This window comes from Sycon ciliatum, chromosome 7 (assembly GCF_964019385.1).
Source record: "Sycon ciliatum chromosome 7, ocSycCili1.1, whole genome shotgun sequence".
Lineage (NCBI taxonomy): Eukaryota > Metazoa > Porifera > Calcarea > Leucosolenida > Sycettidae > Sycon > Sycon ciliatum.
The window spans coordinates 16,643,471-16,664,470 of record NC_088649.1 but is presented as its reverse complement, the minus strand read 5'-3'; the positions used below and the strand labels follow the sequence as shown (position 1 = coordinate 16,664,470).

At 53.1% G+C, this 21,000-nt stretch overlaps 1 protein-coding gene across 2 annotated transcripts in view; it reads left to right on the top strand.

Annotated features, from left to right (window-relative positions):
* Positions 1-21,000, top strand: part of LOC135821103 (uncharacterized) — a 101,608-nt gene that overhangs the window by 79,359 nt on the left and 1,249 nt on the right. For both annotated transcript variants that reach the window (XM_065334165.1, XM_065334166.1), the window contains exon 16: positions 20,520-21,000. This exon is cut by the window's right edge and continues 1,249 nt beyond it. In XM_065334165.1, coding sequence (XP_065190237.1) covers positions 20,520-20,632 — 113 coding nt within the window. In that variant the 3' untranslated portion in view covers positions 20,633-21,000. The remainder of the gene's footprint in view (positions 1-20,519) is intronic.

The window sequence follows — 21,000 nt, the reverse complement described above, 5'->3', positions numbered from 1 at the left end:
TTGCTGAGAGGCTGGCAAAGTAGGCGTTCAAGGCGTAGAGTAGGTCAGGTAGGATAAGAGCTGTGTAGTAAAGGAGGGACTGCGCACGGGTGATGTCTGCTCTGATGTGGCGCAAGACTCGGAGTTTGTAGGACACCTTCTTCACTACAGCAGCCACTTGACCTGCCCAGCTCAAGCGCTCGTCCAGACAAATACCAAGGTATTTGGCTGTGCTGGTTTGAGCCAGGGGAGTACCACGACATGTAACTTCAAGCTCTAGTCTGTTCCGCCTTCCACCGGAGATGCCCAGAACCTGGGTTTTCTGCGCGTTGAGGATTAATCCCTTGTCCGCCAGAAATGTTGCAACTCCGGATACTGCAATGGAGAGGACACGGTTGATGGTAGCTACATCAGAACTGCTGGTGTAGATCATGATATCGTCAGCAAACATCAGAACCAGGGCTGGTGACGCACACTGCACTACATTCCTTGTGTAAAGGGAGAAGAGTACAGGCTCCAATACACTGCCCTGTGGAACACCGCACGTGCAGCTGGTCGTATCAGAGACTTCCCGGTCGGCTAAGGCTACTCTCTGGCGTCTGCCACTGAGGTAGTCCACGAACCAATCGAGGGCAACTGAACCGATACCAACTTGTCAAAGGCCTTGCTCATGTCCACTAAGACAAGGCCACAGTGCTGGCTGTGGTCTGTGGCAGTGAGAAGGCTATCGACGGCAACGGTGATGGCGTCCTCCGTCGAGTGGTGAGGACGGAAGGCGAACTGGTTATCGGGAAGTAGATGTTCCGCGTGGACAAACTGCCAGAGCCACTTGAGGCCGATCTTCTCCATGATCTTTGACTCTACTGGGAGCAGCGAGATCGGCCTATAGTTCTTTGGGATAGATGGGTCACCGGATTTGAAAAGAGGACGTACATTTGCTAGCTTTTAAGAGAGCTGGGTACTCGCCCCTCGGCCATTGAGGCATTGATGAGGATGGTTAGAGAAGGAGCTAGAGCACGGGCGCAGTGTTTCAGTATGCTGCATGGGACTCCATCACTGCCGGTTGCTTTCCGGTCGTCAATAGCCTGCAGAAGTTTAAACACCTCTTCACAGGTGGCGGGCTCGAATCAAGTCAGTGACCTTTCCAGGTGTGGACCACCGGGTGGCACAAGGCGAGCTGGCCGAGTGGGATCTGTAACGACATCTCCGAACTGCTGACTCAAGCTGCCAATAGGTGGCAACGGCGGTGTGTCCTTCTTCTTCTGACCACTAAGGTCGTTAATCACTTGCCAAGTCTTTCGCGGATTCGACCTGCAGGGGTTCAGCAGTTGATGGTAATGGCTGGCCTTCAGCTTTGAGAGAGAGAGAGAGAGAGAGAGAGAGATAGAGAGATAGAGATAGAAAGAGAGAGAGAGAGAGACATAGAGAGAGAGAGAGAGAGAGAGAGAGAGAGAGAGAGAGAAAGAGAGAGAGAGAGAGAGTTTCTTTGCGCTCGAACGGGCTAGTTAAAACTCCTGACAGAGCTGTTGATCTAATGGACTGATTCGCCACCAGCAATGGGCTCGATCCCGAGAGCGGATAGCGGAGTAATATGCGGGAGTCTTCCATGGTCCCGACTCCCGAGATAGATAGAGAGAGAGAGAGAGAGAGAGAGAGAGAGACAGAGCGAGAGAGAGAAAGAGAGACAGAGCGAGAGAGAGAGTTTCTTTGCGGTCGAACGGGCTAGTTAAAACTCCTGACAGAGCTGTTGATCTAATGGACTGATTCGCCACCGGCGATGGGCTCGATCCCGAGAGCGGATAGCGGAGTAATATGCGGGAGTCTTCCATGGTGTCGATATTTGGTGACTAGTCTTGACGTGGCACTTTCGCACAGGTGCAAATCGATCAAGAGCGAGGAGGAGCCTTTGGAACCACTGCTCCCACATTCTCTCAAGTGTCATTGCTGAGGAGAAGTCCTCAAGTCCGGAGCTGGCGAGGGCTTGGGAAATTTCGTGCATGTTCGACTTCCTGAAGTCACGGCCGATTCGCATAGTGGGACTGTCTGCCGCTGCCATTGCTGCGAGAGGAACAGTCGCTAGTACCGGGAAGTGATCACTGATACCCATTGGAATAACAGTGCATGATGTAATGATGCCATCTTCTGCCAGAACCAGATCAAGAGATGTGTGTGATCCGTTTGTTCCTATGCGAGTAACGTCGTGAACCATGTTGCTAAGACCGTGACTGTGGCAGAAGTGCTCGCGGTGCGGGAGCTGTGCGGAGTCGCGCGACAAGATATTAACATTGAAGTCACCCACAAGGACCATGGGGACATGTCGACTAGTTGCAAGTGAGTCCTCAATTGCCTTGTCAAGGTCTTCCCAGAAGGAAACAGGGGCACTGGGAGGTCGATACACTTTTCCAAATCGGACACTCGTGTGACGGCCCTTTACTTTCATAAACAAGAGCTCAAGGCTATGATTGGTGGGGGCCTCTTCTCGGCTTGCGCATAGAGTACTTCGCACATACGCAGCAACGCCTCCACCATGACCAGGTCTGTCTTTGCGGTGCAGCGTGAAGTCAGGCATGCTAAGGATTGAGTCTGGTATAGCGGGGGTCAGGAAGGTTTCCGTTAGGAATACAATATCTAGGTCATGCAAGGTAATGAGGTCAACAATGTCATCAATTTTATGAACTAGATGATTTACATTTAAGAATATGGTTCTAAGCTCCTGGCACTTGGCCGGAGGTGTGCTGGGAATGAAGTTGGGATTGAAGGGCGTGGCGTTGGGGTTAAGTTGCGGTGTTGGTCTTGGTGGACTGAATGGGTAAGGGCATGGGTTAAGCTCATTGTCCGTGTTTAACTATGACTGAGACTTACAAGCACATGGTGATCTTGCGGTCTAGCGAACTACTGTGACTGCATGCTGCAATCCTTGCCGTCAGTTGGTGCTGCTCAAGCGCTGCAGCCTCATTGGCCCACTGGACCTGTAGGTCGCGTTGCTTGGGCATTGCAGGTGTTGTGCGAAATGTGTGTTTGCCAACTGCCAGAACAAACGCACCGGGTGGTGTGTCAGGAGACTGGTGACTGGTCTTTCCACGGACTGGTGGGTGTTAGGGAGCTGTGGGTGTTGCACTTGGTGCAGGTACCTCCATGAGCACTTCGGATACCCCAGGATAGGGCTCGATCACCGCTCCATCTGCTGGTGCCCCCGCCTGTGTGTCCACCGCTGAGGTTTCCACTGTTACATCAGCTGCTATGGCTGGTTGGTCTGTGTTGCCGTGGTTCTCCATCTCGCTTTCGCTTTGTGGCGGAGCTTGGGAGCCGTTTATGGCATCAGAGTACGAGCGTACAGCCGGCTGTTGCACACGTGCTTGCTCATTATTTGGTGAAGATTTTTCGTTCTCCCGTACTGAACACTTTCCCTTTGGGCAGTGAGTAGCCAGGTGGTCTGGTGAATCACACAGTCTGCACGTCTTTGGCTGGTCAGTGTACCGTGCAGAGAACACGTGACCACCAGCTGTCCTGACGTACGACGGAATAGACAGTGCATGGCGAGCAAGGTGGAAGCTTACATAGCGTACACCAGATGCCACCTTCAAACCTCGGCAGGTCGTTACATGCCCATGACGTACCGTACTAGCGGCTTTCCCGTAAGGACCCAAGGCTTTCAAAAGTGCCTCGTCTGATATCTACACTGGGAGGTCAGTGACATGTAACTGCAGCGTAGGCTGTAAAACATGCGTCACGTTTACATGTTCACCATGAACCATCATCCCTTCACTAACGAGTTTCTCGGCACTATCTATAGACAAAAAGGTCACGATACATGAACGGTTTCCACTTAGCTGCACAGCTTGAAGGTCAGCATCGCCGAGATCCTCCAGGGTGTCCGCAATATTGACGGTTTGGGCGCCAGGCGGGCAATGGAATTTGGCAGATGTCTCCCGCAACTGCTGTGAGGAGAGACTCCTCCACGCCGGCACGGAGCCACCAGCACCATCCATGTCTTCGGGGCAATATGATACAAGGTAACAATCTGACGCAAGGTGGCGGGCCATTCCTTCCGGCGGCAGTGGCTGCACCGATACGCAGGCTATGGCTGGAGATATTCTGGCCAGGGAGAGCTCGGCGGAGTAAGTCGTTCATGTCTGAGGGGCGAAGCGGCTGGCCAGACTGGTAGCGGAAATACGCTCTCGCCACTTGGGGGCGCAGCTGTGCGTACTTCAAGAAGCGGCTACAGGGCAGGTGCTATCGTTGGTGGCGCCGAACGTCACATCGCTGCCCTCTCCCAGTTGCGTTGTTTTGGAGAACGGGATAGCCAGCCTCACTGTGTTCTCCCGGACGCAGACGCATTCCTGCGTCAGCATCTTCTGCGGGTCGGTGGAGGCATACTCGCTGACTCGCAGGAACCCGTAGTAGGCGAGTGTGATAGCACTCCAGAGCATGGCTTGGTCCGCTGGTGATAGACCGGAGTGCGGCAGGAAGCCCTGGATTGCACGGAGGTGTTGCTGCGTGACAGCATGGCGTTCCTACACCTGGCTGCTCGTGCACTGGTTGCGGGCGATACCCTGGAGCAGCAGGTCCAGTCGCCCATCCTGGAACGGGGACAACGACATGTGCTTGACCATGCAGTAATGCCGAAGGCCATGGAGGTAGACCTTGATAGTTGCCAGCCGGCACTTGGATGGCATGTATGCTGGGAAATCCAGTAGGCAGGTGGCCTGAATTGGGTATGGCGCGACACGGTGCAGGCTGGCGTACCTCTCGTATGCCGTCATACCGGCAGCATACGACCGGGCGGTACTTGTTGCCACTCCCGCAAGGATGATGCCCATGGTGTGGTCAGTAGGCGTGTCAGCTGCCGGACTTCTAGCGACATGGGGACAGGAGACGCCTGGGGATGTAGCTTCCGGAAGCTCTCGACCTGCAGCCGGGACAAACGGTCAACAAGAACGTTGTCAACACCACGTATGTGTGCTAAAAACACAACCATGTTATGCTTGGCAGCCGCTAGCAACGCAATCCTAACAAGTGTCATGATCTCTGGGCATCTAGAAGTTCCTGTGCGCCAGATTGTGCAGACTGTTTCGTTGTCACAGTAAACTAATAGTTGACGATTGCAAAGTCGCTTGCCTAGCGTCACGCAGACAAGGGCGATGGGAAACAATTCGCGCCATTCTATGGACAGATCCTTGTGGAGTGCCTCCCACTGGCCGTACCCCTATTCTTTGCCACAGACCAAGCCATAGCCACGGTCAGAAGCATCCGTGAGCAGCTGCATCTCGGTGGGTTTGCACCAGGATGGGTCTACCAGTAGTGATCGGCCGTTCCATGACTCAATGCAAGCGTGCCACCAGGATATATCGTTTAGAGCTTCTTGGTTCAGGCACTGGGTACTGTGAAGGGACGTGAACTGGCTGGCCTCGTCGAAGAGCCGGCGGCAGAAAGTGCGCCCGAGCGGTACTACTTTGGCGGCAAATGACAAAGAGCCTGCCAACGAGAGCAATTTCCGTTTGGTGCGCTGTACTCGGTGTACCTAGGAGTCAAGGGTGCTCTTTAGTTCCAACAGCTTTGGGGCTGGCAGCCGCATCTCCCATGCTTGGGAATCTAACTCTATGCCCAAAAATGTGACAATTGTGGACGGCGGGCACACCTTGTCAGCGCCCTCGGCTAACGGGACTTGCAGGTGCTCCATGACTGCGAGCAACGTGTGAAACTGCCGACGAGCATAATTTGGCGGCTGTGGGGGTTGAACTGTGAGGAAATCATCGAGGTAGTGCAGCAGGTCATGCACATTGAATCTATTCGTGGCTACCCAGCAAAGGGTGTCGGCGAGCCTGTTGAACAGAAATGGTGAGGACCGCAGGCCAAAGGGGAAGATTTTGTCAACGTAGAATGCTTTGTCCCAGTGAATGCCCAGCAAGGGCCAGTCGGACGGGGCCACGGGACATAGTCGGAATGCATTGCGTAGGTCGACTTTGGATAACAGGGCCCCCTTGCCATGCCGGTGCAGCAGCCGAACCGCATAATCAACAGTCATATAGTGCAGCGAAAATTCGTCTTGGCTTATACCGTCATTAACCCTTTATGTACCAGCCATCTAATGTATGTAAGGGGTGATCGCAGCCAAAGAAGCAACCGTCTGGTATGAAATCTAGACAACTTTTGTATATGCAAGTTGTGTTTTCCTGACTCCATATGTATCACTGCACCCAGGTATGCACGGATATTGGGACAGCATGCAGTAGTATATGAAGGCCATAGGTGGAATACCAAAAATACGCGCCAATTGTGCATATTTCTGACCAACCAGGGTATCACAAACAAATAAACTGAGAATTAGTTTGTGCTCATGTGCTGGGAACATAGGGACAAAACAACCTCATAAGCGTTGTCTCAGTGCATGAAGAGCAACAGCATACCAGGGATATGGTCATATTGTCACATATTTGAGGTGAAACAATTGGTTCAAAATTGCAAATTTTGAATTCTTGTGTCAGATTCGAAATCTATATTTTCTTCATCTACTCACATCCAGCGTAAGGTAAGTGAAAGAGAAGACAAGAAGCAGTCGCTGGCTGGTGAACTACGCCTGCCTTGACGATTTTAGGCCATCGCTGCCCTCCCTCTCGCTCCTGTTTTGAGAGCAAATACTGCGATGGGATCAGCGATACAAATTTCCAATTTCGAGTCGCATTCCGAGATGATATCGCCACAACCGATCTCTCCAATCGTCCACCACATCTAGAAAACGACGACATGACCTAGAACAAGCTACATCTTCGCTACAAGCAGAGAAACTGAGCTAGAACACGATCAAAACAGCGACAATTGTTTGCACTGAAAAGCATACTTTTGAACGCGTTCGTTCTCCATACTTTCAAATGGCAACCTACCCATGTCGTACATTAAAATTTTCAGTGGGATCTCAGCTGCCCAGCGCAAAAAACCGCGGGTCGATCGGAGCTACGGCGGCGGGGACCGGCGCTCTTGATTGGAGTGCAGCGAACCGTACCATATGGAACGGTTCGAGATGGGGCTGGTACACAAAGGGTTAAAGGGGAACTGTCACCAAAAAATTTCTTTGTCTTATCTTGTAGTTCTTTGGCTCCTGATCACGATGGTGTTATTCGTTTTTCTCTGCGATGACTGGAAGTGGGTGAAAACTTGAAAAGAAGGTGCCCAAAATTGTCCCGAAGTACCGAGTGACGTCACGCCGGACTTGACCTCCACGCGTACATTCATCGTCAAAAACGAAGTCCAGCCCGTGTGCTCGTCGATCGAGCCAACTGTTCGATGTACGGTGCACGCTTGCCTTCTGAACTCGGACACTCGATGTGTACTGTTGTACACAATGAGAACGCCAAAAAGGGACAACATAAACAAAAGTCGACTGCAGTTTGTCGCACTGGTACTTCCTCCACGACGCTCCAGCTCTTTGTTTTATTTGTGATTACGAAGGAGTGGAAGGATGTTTGTTTGCTGTTAGTGTGACACACATACCTCGTACTTGAAAATTATGTCGTTGTATCGAAGGTGGCAATGTTGCCCACCCGGCTCTGAAATGAAAGACGTCGGAGTTCGTCATCTGCATCTTCAGCAACATCGCCAGATGAATCGCCTTCACGTAACTACATTGCGTTCCTTTGGGGCTCGGGTTGGTGGTGTTATCGCCGGCCGGAGGAGTATTGTTTTCTGCATACGCACTCATCATCGTGTTGTTCCTCACACGAAAAGTTCAAAACAACGACGTACTTCCGTGCTCACAAAATAAAACTTAGATCTTCGCGAAAGAAGTCAAAAAGGTGAAAGCTCAGCTGCTTTTTATTTTGATTTGGCTGTGTAGCTGCACGTGGGTCTCTGCCTCTTTGGCATTCTCCTTCGGTACGACGTACCCATCTGTGTTACAGTTCAAAAGGCACACGTGCACCGTACATTGGAACAGCTAGCTCGATCGACGAGCACACGGGCTGGACTTCGTTTTTGACGATGAATGTACGCGTGGAGGTCAAGTCCGGCGTGACGTCACTCGGTACTTCGGGACAATTTTGGGCACCTTCTTTTCAAGTTTTCACCCACTTCCAGTCATCGCAGAGAAAAACGAATAACACCATCGTGATCAGGAGCCAAAGAACTACAAGATAAGACAAAGAAATTTTTTGGTGACAGTTCCAGTCCATCCTCAAGCGTTCCATCGAGACTTACACTGATTTTTGCGATCTTTTTCTTGAGAACGATTCTCACCCTGAAATGACTTTCGGCGACTGACGTGAAAGAACACTCATGACACCCACCTCGTCGAATGGAGCATGCATTGTTTGTGGTGTATGGGTGCAGGAAGGTGGTATGTTCGCGAGGTGCATATCGAAAATGATCCGAAAGACTTTGTGATGGTGCCATTCGGCGGAGAACATTTGAATTTTTCGTACGATTCAGAGCAGTCGGCGAAAACGAGCCAGTAACCTGAAAGGAGGGCGTGAACAGGTGTAATTTTCGACAATGTGGTTGCCCTCGACCCTGCTCTCGGACATTCGAGTAATGGTTATGGCAAAATCGATGGTGCTCCAGGTTTTTCAGACGCATTTCCTGACCATACTCAATTCCGTAGATAAACCTGTGCACAGAAAGCACGCAAGAGTTCAAACTAACTCCACTGTATTCAGTTCACGTGTTTTCCACAGATCCAAAACACTCCTGGGACCAGGAAAGCGACAATACGCTGGAGTATAGACGTGCACATTGCGAACACGCCCACGCGCCACTCCTGCACACCCGTGTCGGACATCACATACTGGCCATGTCACGGTGCCGCAGACGTAATGGGTGTGCCCCACACGCTTGCGTTACACACGTTTAGATCCTACATGCACACGTGGAGCACAAACATGCCCAACTTGCGTGCCGCGGATGCACACACACTGTTCGTACATGCCGGATACACTTCGCATACATCTCATGTGTGTGCCACACCGTCGGAGGAATACAAACGAGCACGGATACGCACACATGAGAGTACCTCACCAACAAAGCCTAGCCAGGTTCGCACTCGGTTTCCCTATCAACACTAATTTCTGGTTAGAACAGTGCAGTAGCAATAGCCGAAACAGAGAGAACGCAACACGGGTGGCCGAGCAAGTGACATACAGCATAAACAAGACAAACGTACTTTGTACATTCACATACAGTCAACTTCTCTAATAACCACTGCGTATATAACGACAATTCGCGAATACGACAGAATTTCCATGCCCAGAGCAAAGTGGCACACAGCATAAACAAGACAAACGTACGTTGTACATTCACACACTTTTAAAAGTTTGTATACATGTATGTGATTGCATTGATATGCTTTGGTTTTCTTTCCTCAAAGGAGAAGTGACGCGTGCATGGTATATGCATAGACCGTTGAAGTTCGTGTGAATGCATCAGACGCACACATGTACAGGACACTTTGCATTTTTCAAACTGAAACCGTATACATAAGCATGGGTGCGCATGTGTGTGTGTGTGTGTGTGTGTGTGTGTGTGTGTGTGTGTGTGTGTGTTTGTTTGTGTGCGGGGGGGGGGGGGGGGGGCGGGGGGGGGGGGGGGGTACGTGTATGTGTGAAGAGCAAAAACCAGTACTGATAAATTGATAATGCAGGCCAAACAGAGAGGAACGCAAAGCAGACAATCACCTCTACATTGTAATCTTTTACAAATAACACATACATGTACATGTAGCTTCATAAGCAGATTACGAGATATTGTGAGCGCGACAGACAGACTCCACACACACACATGCGCGCACACACACGCCCCCCCCCCCCCCCCCCCCACCCCAACAGACTAGGGTCCGACGGATTCTGCCGGCAGAAGAATTGGGAGAATTCGGTACTTTTTCTGGTAAGTTTCATGGATGTTTGGTATGTGGATAAAGAAATGGAGCAGAATTCGAGGAATTGCCCGCCATAAGGTTTGTATGGTTCTGCCAATTTCACTGCTTTTCGAGCAGAATCTGCCACCTTTTCGAGCAGAATCCGCCGGTCCCTACCACAGACACACACCACGAGACCATAAATCTGAAACGGCATGCATTTTGATACACACACGCACACACACACACACACACACACACACACACACAACACACCTGTCCTGTCCTGTAGAGTCACTGCCGCAAAAGGGTCACGTGATCCCATCACTGGGAAACTTGAGAAGAGAGAGAGAGAGGACACGACGCTCGATGACGCTCCAGGTGCACGGGTAGTCGCATCCGCTTGCCGCATATGCACACGTGCTGGAAGGCTGAGCGCTCCTCTGCTGTTGGTCTATGAGCCACCCTTGAACAGCGATGCCTTCCCCGTCCCCGGACACCGCGAAAGCAGCGACCACACCTGTCACAATGCGCGGCACAACATCCCTCCGCCGGTGCCGACGCTCCGGTAGTTCCAGGTGGCACTGCGGCATCCACCGTTGAGGCACACACATGCCGGACCAAGCCACCGCGGCTTCTCAGCCACCGCCCACACCGCCCGCACTGACTGGCGCCCCGCTGCTCAGACACAGGCCGCGCACGCTCCTCCAGACACTTATGCCGAGCCATGTCTCCTTTCCGTGCAAAATCCCGTCCGCATACCGTACATACCACTCGGGGCGGAGGCTCAGGCACATTGTCAGGCTCTTGGTAGGTGCTGCGCCACTCCGCGCGAGACTCACATGCAACATCATACCATGATGCCTCCACGCCACGGGCACGTAGATCTCTGACAGCGCAGTCCTTCCATCTGCGGCGTGGGCCATGTGCTGGGCGACGCTGCAAGAAGGAGCCAAACAGTACCTGTTTTGGGATGCGGTTGTCCGGCATCCGCGCCACATGCCCCAACCACTCCAACCGCCGATGTGCAATTTTGTCTTTAATCGTCTCGGAGTCTCCCCAGCGCACCAGCAGCTCTTCGTTGGTGATGTGTTCGTCCCACATCCGGCTTCGAGAGACCCCGAGGATGGATCGGATGCACCTCAAGCTGAAGGTTGAGAGCTTCTGCAGGTCATGCTGAAGGGGCGTCCAGCACTCAGAGCCATACAACAGCAGGGACAGAACGCAAGCATTGAATACGCACCGCTTGGTGTGCATCAGCAGATGTGGATTGGAGAATACAGACCTCCGAAGAGCACCGCAGGCCCTGGAGGCTTGGGCAATCCTTGCGGCGATGTCCCGGGACGAACGGCAACCGCTGTCCACTACAGAACCGAGGTATTTGAAATGCGGTACGCATTCCACCTCCGCTTGACCAAGTTGGAGGGGAGCGCGGTCAGTAAGCGTGATGCCGGGGCCAACAACTACAAACTGAGTCTTCGTTGCACTGATGGTCAAGCCGAATCCCGACGCCACCTCGTGAAGACAGCACAATGCTGCCCCCGCTCCAGACCGAGTCGTAGCGAATAAACAAGAGTCGTCAGCAAACTGGGAATCTGTTAGGCAATGGTGTTGGTCGTCACGGCGGGGTTTACGGTATAAATCGTTGCTGTATGCTGAGCGGAGCTCGAAGCCAACCCCGTCAACTCTCCTGACGCGGTGTTGCCACTGGGTCATCACGGCCCACATAAAGATATTAAAAAGGACCGGCGCCATAGAGCACCCCTGGCGAAGACCATTGCCAATGCTGAACGGGTCTGATAATATGTTGTTGAACTGCACCGATGCTGACATGGGGTCGTGGAACGACCGGATGATGTTGATAAGCTTTTCTGGTACTCCCGCACGGCCGAGGACCTGCCACAGACACCCCCTGGGCACTGAATCATAGGCCTTCTTCAGGTCGATAAACACAAAAAAACCCTTGGCCTGATGTTCGATTGACTTTTCCATGAGCTGTCGGACGGTGAAGATCATGTCAGAGCAGCCACGCCCTCACCGGAACCCGCACTGGGACTCAGGGAGAAATTCCTCCGCGAATACCTGCAGCCTTCTCTGAAGGACACTCGCCAAGACCTTGCCGACCACATCCAGCAACGCAATGCCCCGCCAATTGTCGCACTGCGACAAATCTCCCTTCTTTGGAATGGGGATGAGGGTAGCATCCGCCCACTCCCGCGGAACGCAGCCATCTCGCCACACATCTCCAAACAGCTCCATGAGCTTGTTGTTGAGCTCCTCGCCACCGAACTTTAGCAACTCTGGCTGTATCCTCGATGAACCAGCAGCGGTGCCATTGCGAAGTCGAGAAATGGCCTTGGAGATCTCATGCATGGTTGGTGGTTCCTCAAGGCTCGACACTACAGGTCGCTGCTCAACGCAAGCCATGATATCGGGGTTGTACGAGCTCTCTGGGCACACAACACACACACACACACACACACACACACACCGAGACTATACATTGTACATCTGAAACGGCATGCGTTTCGACGGGCTTTAGAAGGCCACGAGTTAGGTGATCCACATCAAGGCAATACGCACCACCAGCCCAGCTACATGTACCGATATCTCATACTAGACAGCAACTGAACGTGGCACACATACTACACACAAGAGCGCGTACAACGGCAACTTCCTCCTTATGCTTACGGTTGTCGAATACAGCATTGACGACACACCGAGACACACAGAGGGACACAAACTAGGGTCTACATTGTAGTACACACATGCATGTACATGTGCATGCACAATGTACATGTATACACAGCTATGCGTTTGCATGTTTTCATGCTCCATTCAAAGGTTTATGTATACGGCATGTATGATTTACGTAGCTTGAGTACGCCCACTTTGAAGGTCGAAGTTGGATTATACAGGGCGTGAACAGGTGAGATTTTTATGTCTAGCTGTTAATTACCCTTACCTTAGCCCACCAAGGAAATCGGAATAATCAAACTCGATGGTGCTCCAACTTCATTTCGACGTAGAAAATTCGCTGTTTGAACAGCTCAATTTCAAAGGGTAACCACTGATTTCGATGTGAAAAACGTTTCCTGATCGCCATAAAAAAATTCCTGCCGACACACACCATAACAAGCTCCAAGTTCACAAACAGTGGCCACAAACGGTTGCTCGTCATGAAGGTGGTTCGACACTTTCGACCAAATTCGTTCACTTCCGTATTCAGTTGACAATTATTTTTGCCGTCATCAAGACTTATTTGGGCCCAAAAGCGCAAAAATCAGTGTAAGTCTCGATTAGTGGCAGAGATATGTTTTTTGCACGCTTGAGGATGGACTGTTCCCCTTTAATGTTAGTGCCCTGAGGCGCAGATAAATGCATAATCAAGCGGAGTTTACCCCACTTCTTGTGGGGACCACGCCTACACCAGAGCAGCGCAGATCTGCATGAGGTAAGTAGGTGTACGGGCCGGCCATACGACGCTTGATGCATTCATTAGACAGGTAAGTAGAGACAGCTTGGGGGTTCTGAAATGCAGAGACTAAATTGGGAGCAGCAAAATGAGAGAGATAACCGGAGTAACCGATTACAGCACCGTCATGCATGTCATGCATATAGCACATTAGAGCTTGCGGTAATGTAGGTTAACACATTGCACAAGCCACCACTTCGCACGCGCTCCAGCGGCTTCCAAAGAGCCCGCAGATCCCACGCTATTCATTGATGCATGTCAAGTAACACGCACATGCACGCTGCGGTGGCATGTAACATGCGTACGCCGGAACTCACCTGAACTCGCCAGCCAACCAGCCATATGCGGCTGCAGCACACATCGGAGCTTGAACCCGTAACGCATACACCATACTTCGCGCTGGCCACATTGCTACTTCATATTTGCTTTGCTTGCGCCGTGAGAAGAACACCGGTTTGTTCCTTTCTCAGTTTCTCGGCTTTTCGGATCTTGCAACTCCCTGACCTCACCATTCGCTATGCCTCGACGGACTAGGACTAGTAGCAGGACCGCTGTTCCCGAGGTAGCTGCCCCTGCCTCCTCTCAACCTCCGAGCCTGAGCGATTCCGCCACAGATCCGGCCTCGCGAAACAACTTCCCACGCGGTCCGCCAGCGGCGTCCGTCTCCCAGAGCGCTGTTGCTCCACAGGTCGCAATGCCTGAACCCCCGGCGCAACAATCAGTGATCCCGGCCGAAAGCCTTCGAGCCACGATCGCAGAAGTGCTGACTGAAACACTGCCAGCGATTCTGGATTCCCAGCGCCGCGCCATGGCCCCACCACCGGCTACATCCGCGATCAGCACCACAACAACCGAAATTGCATCGGAACCGGTCGCAGCTACCTGGCGGCCACGATCAGCGGAGCAGCAGCTCCCAACCACCACCATCCCGCAGAGGACACGGGACAGAATCCTTGCCGGTGAGTTCCTAGATTTGTCTGAGTTGTTGGTGGACCCGGTTGGATTAGCCCCAAACCCCTCCAGCACAGGTGTGCAGATGCACCTTATGGACGGCACACCCGTGCGCCTAACGCAGGAGTTCTCGCCCAAAGCCTCCACACGGCGCCACGTGTGCGATCTTGCGACGTGGCTGGAGGCTTGGACGGTGGTGCTCCACACCATCCTGCAAGCAGCTCCGGAAAGAGCCTCCGAACTAGTCGGGTACCAGGCCATCATCACGGAAGCCAACCGGAAATTTGTCCCGGATGGCTGGCTCGAGTATGATCGGCAATTTCGCCGCGCGGCGGCTAGCAACCCTGCCCGTCGCTGGGATGTGATCGACCATAATATATGGCAGCTGAGCACTACCGGCAAGGCTCGAACTCCGTGCTTTGCATGCTCGCTTGTTCACCCCCCATCCGCTGGGGGGCAGTGTCCCTTTCGTCCCTCTAGAGCCACACCATTTGGCGGCGCACATTCCTCACCCTCAGTCGGTGGCCGCCCAATTTGCCGGAATTTCAACTGGGCCAGATGCCAAGGGGGATGCGGGAGAGCGCACCTATGCCTGCAATGCCAAGGCCGCCACCCAAAAACGGCCTGCACTGCCAACCCCGCGAGCACACGGCCCAGCACATCAGCGCCACCTGCCAAACGGTCAGGCAAGTAAGTCACCCGTGCCAGGCCCCGACACAAGCATGGCGGGACGCCATGCCACTAGCCCTGCTTCCGCGAAGCAGGCATGTACAGACAGTAGTAGTAACTCACAGTTTCCCCCGCTCGCCTTCCCTGCTCTTGAGTCCAGTATGCCATGCATTCACACACCCATTGATGTTGCCCGCTTTACTAGACTGCTCACTGATCATCCAGACAAGGCATTCTCCTCCCGCGTGAGCAGGGGCCTACAATCTGGATTCCGCATAGGCTTCTCTGGTCGCCGTCAGACTGTGACAGCCCCAAATCTTCCCTCATCTGCTGAACATTCCGTGTACATATCTGATTATCTAGCAACATCCTGTGCGCAGGGAGAGACCTGCGGCCCTTATTCCACCCCTCCATTTCCATCCTTCCAGTGCTCGGGCATTGGTGTGGTGCCCAAGAAGAATGGTAAACTACGCATTATCCACCACTTATCAGCTCCCGTCGGCAATAGTGTTAACGATGGCATCGACCCGTCCGCGTTTAGCCTGTCATATATCCGGATAGACGATGCAGTGCAAACAATTATGGCCTACGGGCAGGGTGCATTGCTGACAAAGCTGGACATCCGCAATGCATTCCGGCTAATCCCTGTGCACCCGTCCGATTGGTCTCTACTTGGTATTCAGTGGCAAGGGCAATATTACTTTGACCGAGTGTTGCCGTTCGGCCTACGCTCCAGCCCGTTTCTATTCGACCAGGTTGCCAGTGCCATTGAGTGGATCATTACTACTAACTTTGCCATCCCTCACCTCCTTCACTATCTAGACGATTTTCTTAATATCAGCCCTCCTCAGCGAAGCCTTGCTATCCAGGCAAAGGACGTCATCCTGCAAGCATTCGAATACCTATCAATCCCACTAGCCGAAGAAAAGCTCGAGGGCCCGTCCACATCCCTGGTCTTCCTCGGAATTGTGCTGGACACGGTGCGCATGGAAGCCCGTCTCCCAGACGACAAACTGGCGGACCTCCGCGAGCTCCTCAGCGAGATGTCACGCTGCACCCAGACCACGCAACGCAAACTCGATCACTTCCTGGGGAAACTCTCCTTTGCGTCGAGCGTCGTCGTACCAGGCAGAACATTTACACGGCGCTTATGGGATATCAACAAGAGGTTTAGCCGCGCCAAGCCCTATTTCCGTATCACTCTGACGGGCGAGGCCAGGAAAGACATCCGCTGGTGGCAGCTTCTGATCCAGCACTGGAACGGGAAGGCATTCCTCCTCTATAACAGCAGTACATCGTCGGCCGACCTTGGACTGTACACAGACGCTAGCGGCACTCTCGGCTGGGGCGCATTCTACGGCAAGGAGCAGCGCTGGATCCAGGGCAGATGGACAAAGGAGCAAGAAGAAGAGAGCATCGGATACAAAGAGCTCTATGCCGTGGCGATGGCTTGCAGTACTTGGGGCCATCTGTGGTCCCGGCAACGTATCGTAATGCATTGCGACAATCAGTCCGTTGTCGAATGCGTGAAGTCAACCTCCAGCAAGTCACCAGGCATGATGTCACTGCTGCGTGCATTGTTCTTCGTTTGTGCAACTCACAGCTTCACCATTACTGCCAAATATGTACCTGGCCATCTGAATTCGATCGCCGATGCTCTGTCTCGTTTCAACCTGCAGGCATTCCAGCAGCTGGCACCATCGGCACGGCAAGCCCCGGACACTGCAATCCACCTCCCCCTCCTGGACTGATGCGGGAGGTCGCCGACCTGGCAGCCATGGCAATCGCCCCGACAACGCGGCGCACGTACACCACTGGCGAAAGGAAGTTTACGCAATTCTGTGCGTTGCAGAGATGGACGCCCATGCCGGCTACAGACACGATGCTCAGCTGCTTCGCAGCACACCTCACGCAATCGGTTCAACCACAGACAATTCACGTCTACATGGCCGCAGTACGCAACATGCATCTCGAAGCCGGATTCCGAGATCCAACGATGAACGCGTTGCTGCTGCCACGTGTTATGCGAGGCATCAAGAGGACGGTGACTGACTCAGCAACCCAGCGCACTCGCCTCCCAATCACCATTGATTTGCTGCGGAAGCTCCTCAACCAACTCAGCCTGGACCAACGGCGTCACCAGCAGGACAAGTGCATGCTCAAGGCGGCAATGGTGCTCGCCTTTTTCGGATTTCTCCGATGCGCGGAATTCACTGCGCCTCCGGCCGGGTTTGACCCGGCCACTCATGCCACGCGCCAGGATGTGACTCTGGACGTCACTCAAGGACGCACATATATCCGCTTCCACATCAAGCAATCGAAGACGGACCAATTCCGTCAGGGACATGCAGTGATAATCGGTAGTACCACTTCACAACCTTGCCCGGTTGCTGCCCTCCTGGCATATTTTACAGTCTGTCCGTCTGACGCCGCTGACGCACTCTTCCGCTACCGCTCTGGGAGACCGCTGACCAGGCAGGCGCTGACAGAAGAGCTCCGACAGCTTCTCCCACTCACGGGAACACCCAATTCGCGCGATTACGCCGGTCATTCGTTCCGCATCGGTGCCGCCACAACGGCAGCCATGGCGGGTACCCCTGACTGGCTAATCAGGGCAATGGGCCGATGGAGGAGCGACAGCGTCTTGCGCTACATCAGGACCACCGACACAGACATGGCGCAGCTGACCCAAAAGCTGTCAGAGGTACAAGCGCATCACAGAACGCATTGAGGTATGTAAGAACCCGCCACGCGGGCACACAACTCACACCCATGCATGTACCCACACGGCTGACTGTTTGGAACAGCACAGCAACTTGCTCTGCTAGGATTGTGCTGACAAAATGCGCTGATAGCAACAACAGTGTCATTCACGTGCATTGCAATATGTCACAACTTAGCATGGAGGCTGGGCAACCATGGGCCAGCTATCTCCTCTCATCTGGCAATTATCACGGCCTTCGGCCATCACACTCATACTCCCACACTCCTGCCTCCTAACGGGCATTGCACTTCGTGCGTGGGCCGTCCACACTCCGTCCATTTCATGGGCGCCCATCTCATGGGCTGCACTTTGTGCGTGGACATACATACACACTATCATACAGGCTGTCCACACTCCGCCCAGTTCATGGGTGCCCATTTCATGGGCTGCACCTCGTGCGTGGACTATCCTACATGATTATCACATGCCAGATTCGGTTGCCCAGCACTCCATGAATCCTCCATATGATGTGTGCTCTCCATTGGTCTGCAATAGCGAGTGCATGCGTGTTAATAGCACATTAGAGCTTGCGGTAATGTAGGTTAACACATTGCACAAGCCACCACTTCGCACGCGCTCCAGCGGCTTCCAAAGAGCCCGCAGATCCCACGCTATTCATTGATGCATGTCAAGTAACACGCACATGCACGCTGCGGTGGCATGTAACATGCGTACGCCGGAACTCACCTGAACTCGCCAGCCAACCAGCCATATGCGGCTGCAGCACACATCGGAGCTTGAACCCGTAACGCATACACCATACTTCGCGCTGGCCACATTGCTACTTCATATTTGCTTTGCTTGCGCCGTGAGAAGAACACCGGTTTGTTCCTTTCTCACCCACCCACCTCTTCCCATCTATGAATAATATTGATATCCTTGACTCAACACAGGTATCATAATTCATACAAGACGAAAATAAATAGGAGTGCTGGGCCAGCTATCTCCTCTCATCTGGCAATTATCACGGCCTTCGGCCATCACACTCATACTCCCACACTCCTGCCTCCTAACGGGCATTGCACTTCGTGCGTGGGCCGTCCACACTCCGTCCATTTCATGGGCGCCCATCTCATGGGCTGCACTTTGTGCGTGGACATACATACACACTATCATACAGGCTGTCCACACTCCGCCCAGTTCATGGGTGCCCATTTCATGGGCTGCACCTCGTGCGTGGACTATCCTACATGATTATCACATGCCAGATTCGGTTGCCCAGCACTCCATGAATCCTCCATATGATGTGTGCTCTCCATTGGTCTGCAATAGCGAGTGCATGCGTGTTAAAGAGAGTTAACGAATGCGCGGTCAGGGTGCCTGGCCAGGGCCGACTCAAGCCGATCCAAGTGAACGGGCGTCCAGGGCGATTGTTGGTGCAACGGAACGCCTGTTGGCCGGTTGCCCTGTGCGACAATCTCGTGCGCTGTGTCCGGAGACATTGCAGGTGGTGCATTAATGAACGAACGGACAGGGGTTTCAGCGACACAAGCCCCGGTTGTAGAGGTGACACTGCTCGGTGGACAAGCGGGCGGCGCCGGAGGCTGCCGCGGAGCTGGGCCGAAAGGGCCGCACGGCACGGGCATCAAGCACGGTAGTGTACAGTGTTTGTGGTGTTGCGTCCCAACGGCGTGACGGCTGGGACGCGATGCTGTGGCGGAAGGTGCAGCCATACTCCGCAACTGCGGAAAACGTGAATTTCTTGCTGGCATTCAGAATATGGTGCTGATACGCCAACAGTTCTACTGCTCTGCCCGGATGCGCATCTAGATAGATGGCTGCGAATATCGTCCATGCTTCTAGCCAATGTTCGATGTCCGAAATACGTCGGGACATGCGTGGCTGGGAGGACAGCGTGAATTTTCTGGGTGCCTCCTCGCCCAACACTAGAGCATGGGGCTTGGCACGTCCGTGGCGGTCGGGGGCAACAGTTGTTGTAAATCAATAATTTGGTGTGTGATGATTTTGTCGATCACGCTTTGGGGTGCGCTTCCCCAAATTTGTACAGGCCCGTCATCATGCAGCATGCTGCAGGCAACACTGGACGAATACACAGTGGACGTACCTGGGGCTGAGGTTGCTGTTTGCACTGCATCTTCCAAACAGTCCAGTCGGTCCATAAACGGTTTCAGGGCAGCCGCGATTGCCGCGGACACGGAGGCGACAGGCATAGTAGGTTCGCGGATCTCCCTGTCCTTGACAGTTTGTCGGGCAGCCTCGGCGGGGGTCTCAGAGCGACTTCGGATTGCATCAACCGGGCAAGCAGCTCCGCTTTCTTGCCGGCGGGACTAAGTCCCGTTCCACGAGGCTGGCGCGTAGGTCCCGCACGGTGAGTGTACTGAACGTAGGGGAGGCCGTAGTCTCGAATGGAAAACGTTGGAGGTACAGGAAACCGAAAATCTGGAAAATTTTAAATTTGGCAAAGAGCTAGTGTTGGAGCAAACTGCAAGTGAGAGTGGTAAGCAACAACAGGAACAAAGAACACGAGTGCATGCACATATGGGGTCAGATGTGCTAGTAGGTTCACCTGCCGACAGAGCTAGAGGGGAACACGCTCCCACGTGGCGCGAACCGTGGCGCTGTTGAAACATTAATTTTTGGAAATCTAGACCCCAAATCAGTGTACCATAGTGACCAAAGCGTGTCCAACGCACCCTGTGATGCCAGTCTTCTATATGTGACTTGTTTGTGCTGCACCATGCTGTCAGTCACGCTTGTGGTGGTTTTGTGCTGTGTGTGGGGGGGGGGAGTGTGTGTGTGTGTGTGTGTGTGTGTGTGTGTGTGTGTATGTGCGCGTGTGTGTGCGTGTGTGTGTGTGAACATGTTCTTAATGCGTACAGGTCAGGATGAACCCAATGTTGTGGAGAGAAGCCGAGCACATCATCTAGCCCATTACAACCGCTTCCCCTGGCTGCCGTTCGTATGCGCATTGCTCGTGATCATACTGGTATGAAAGGCGAGTACGTGCCCAGCCGGACTGTGTTCGACAATTATAATAGAATTGACACCCTAGGGTATGTTGAATGCGGCCCAGCAGTGATTGAGCTGCAAACTACTAGCACTTGATATTATGACAACTGGATCCGTGCATGAAAAACAAGTCGCTCAAAAGCTACCAAGCGCTGTGAAATGTGCGCAGAATCCATAATAGTAATGCGCGAGAGTGTGCGCGCAAGCGCGCACGCGCACACACATGCACACACATGCACACACACACACACAAACACACTCACACACACACATGCACAAACACAAACACACACACACACACATACACAAACACACACACATGCACAAACACATGCACATGCACAAACACAT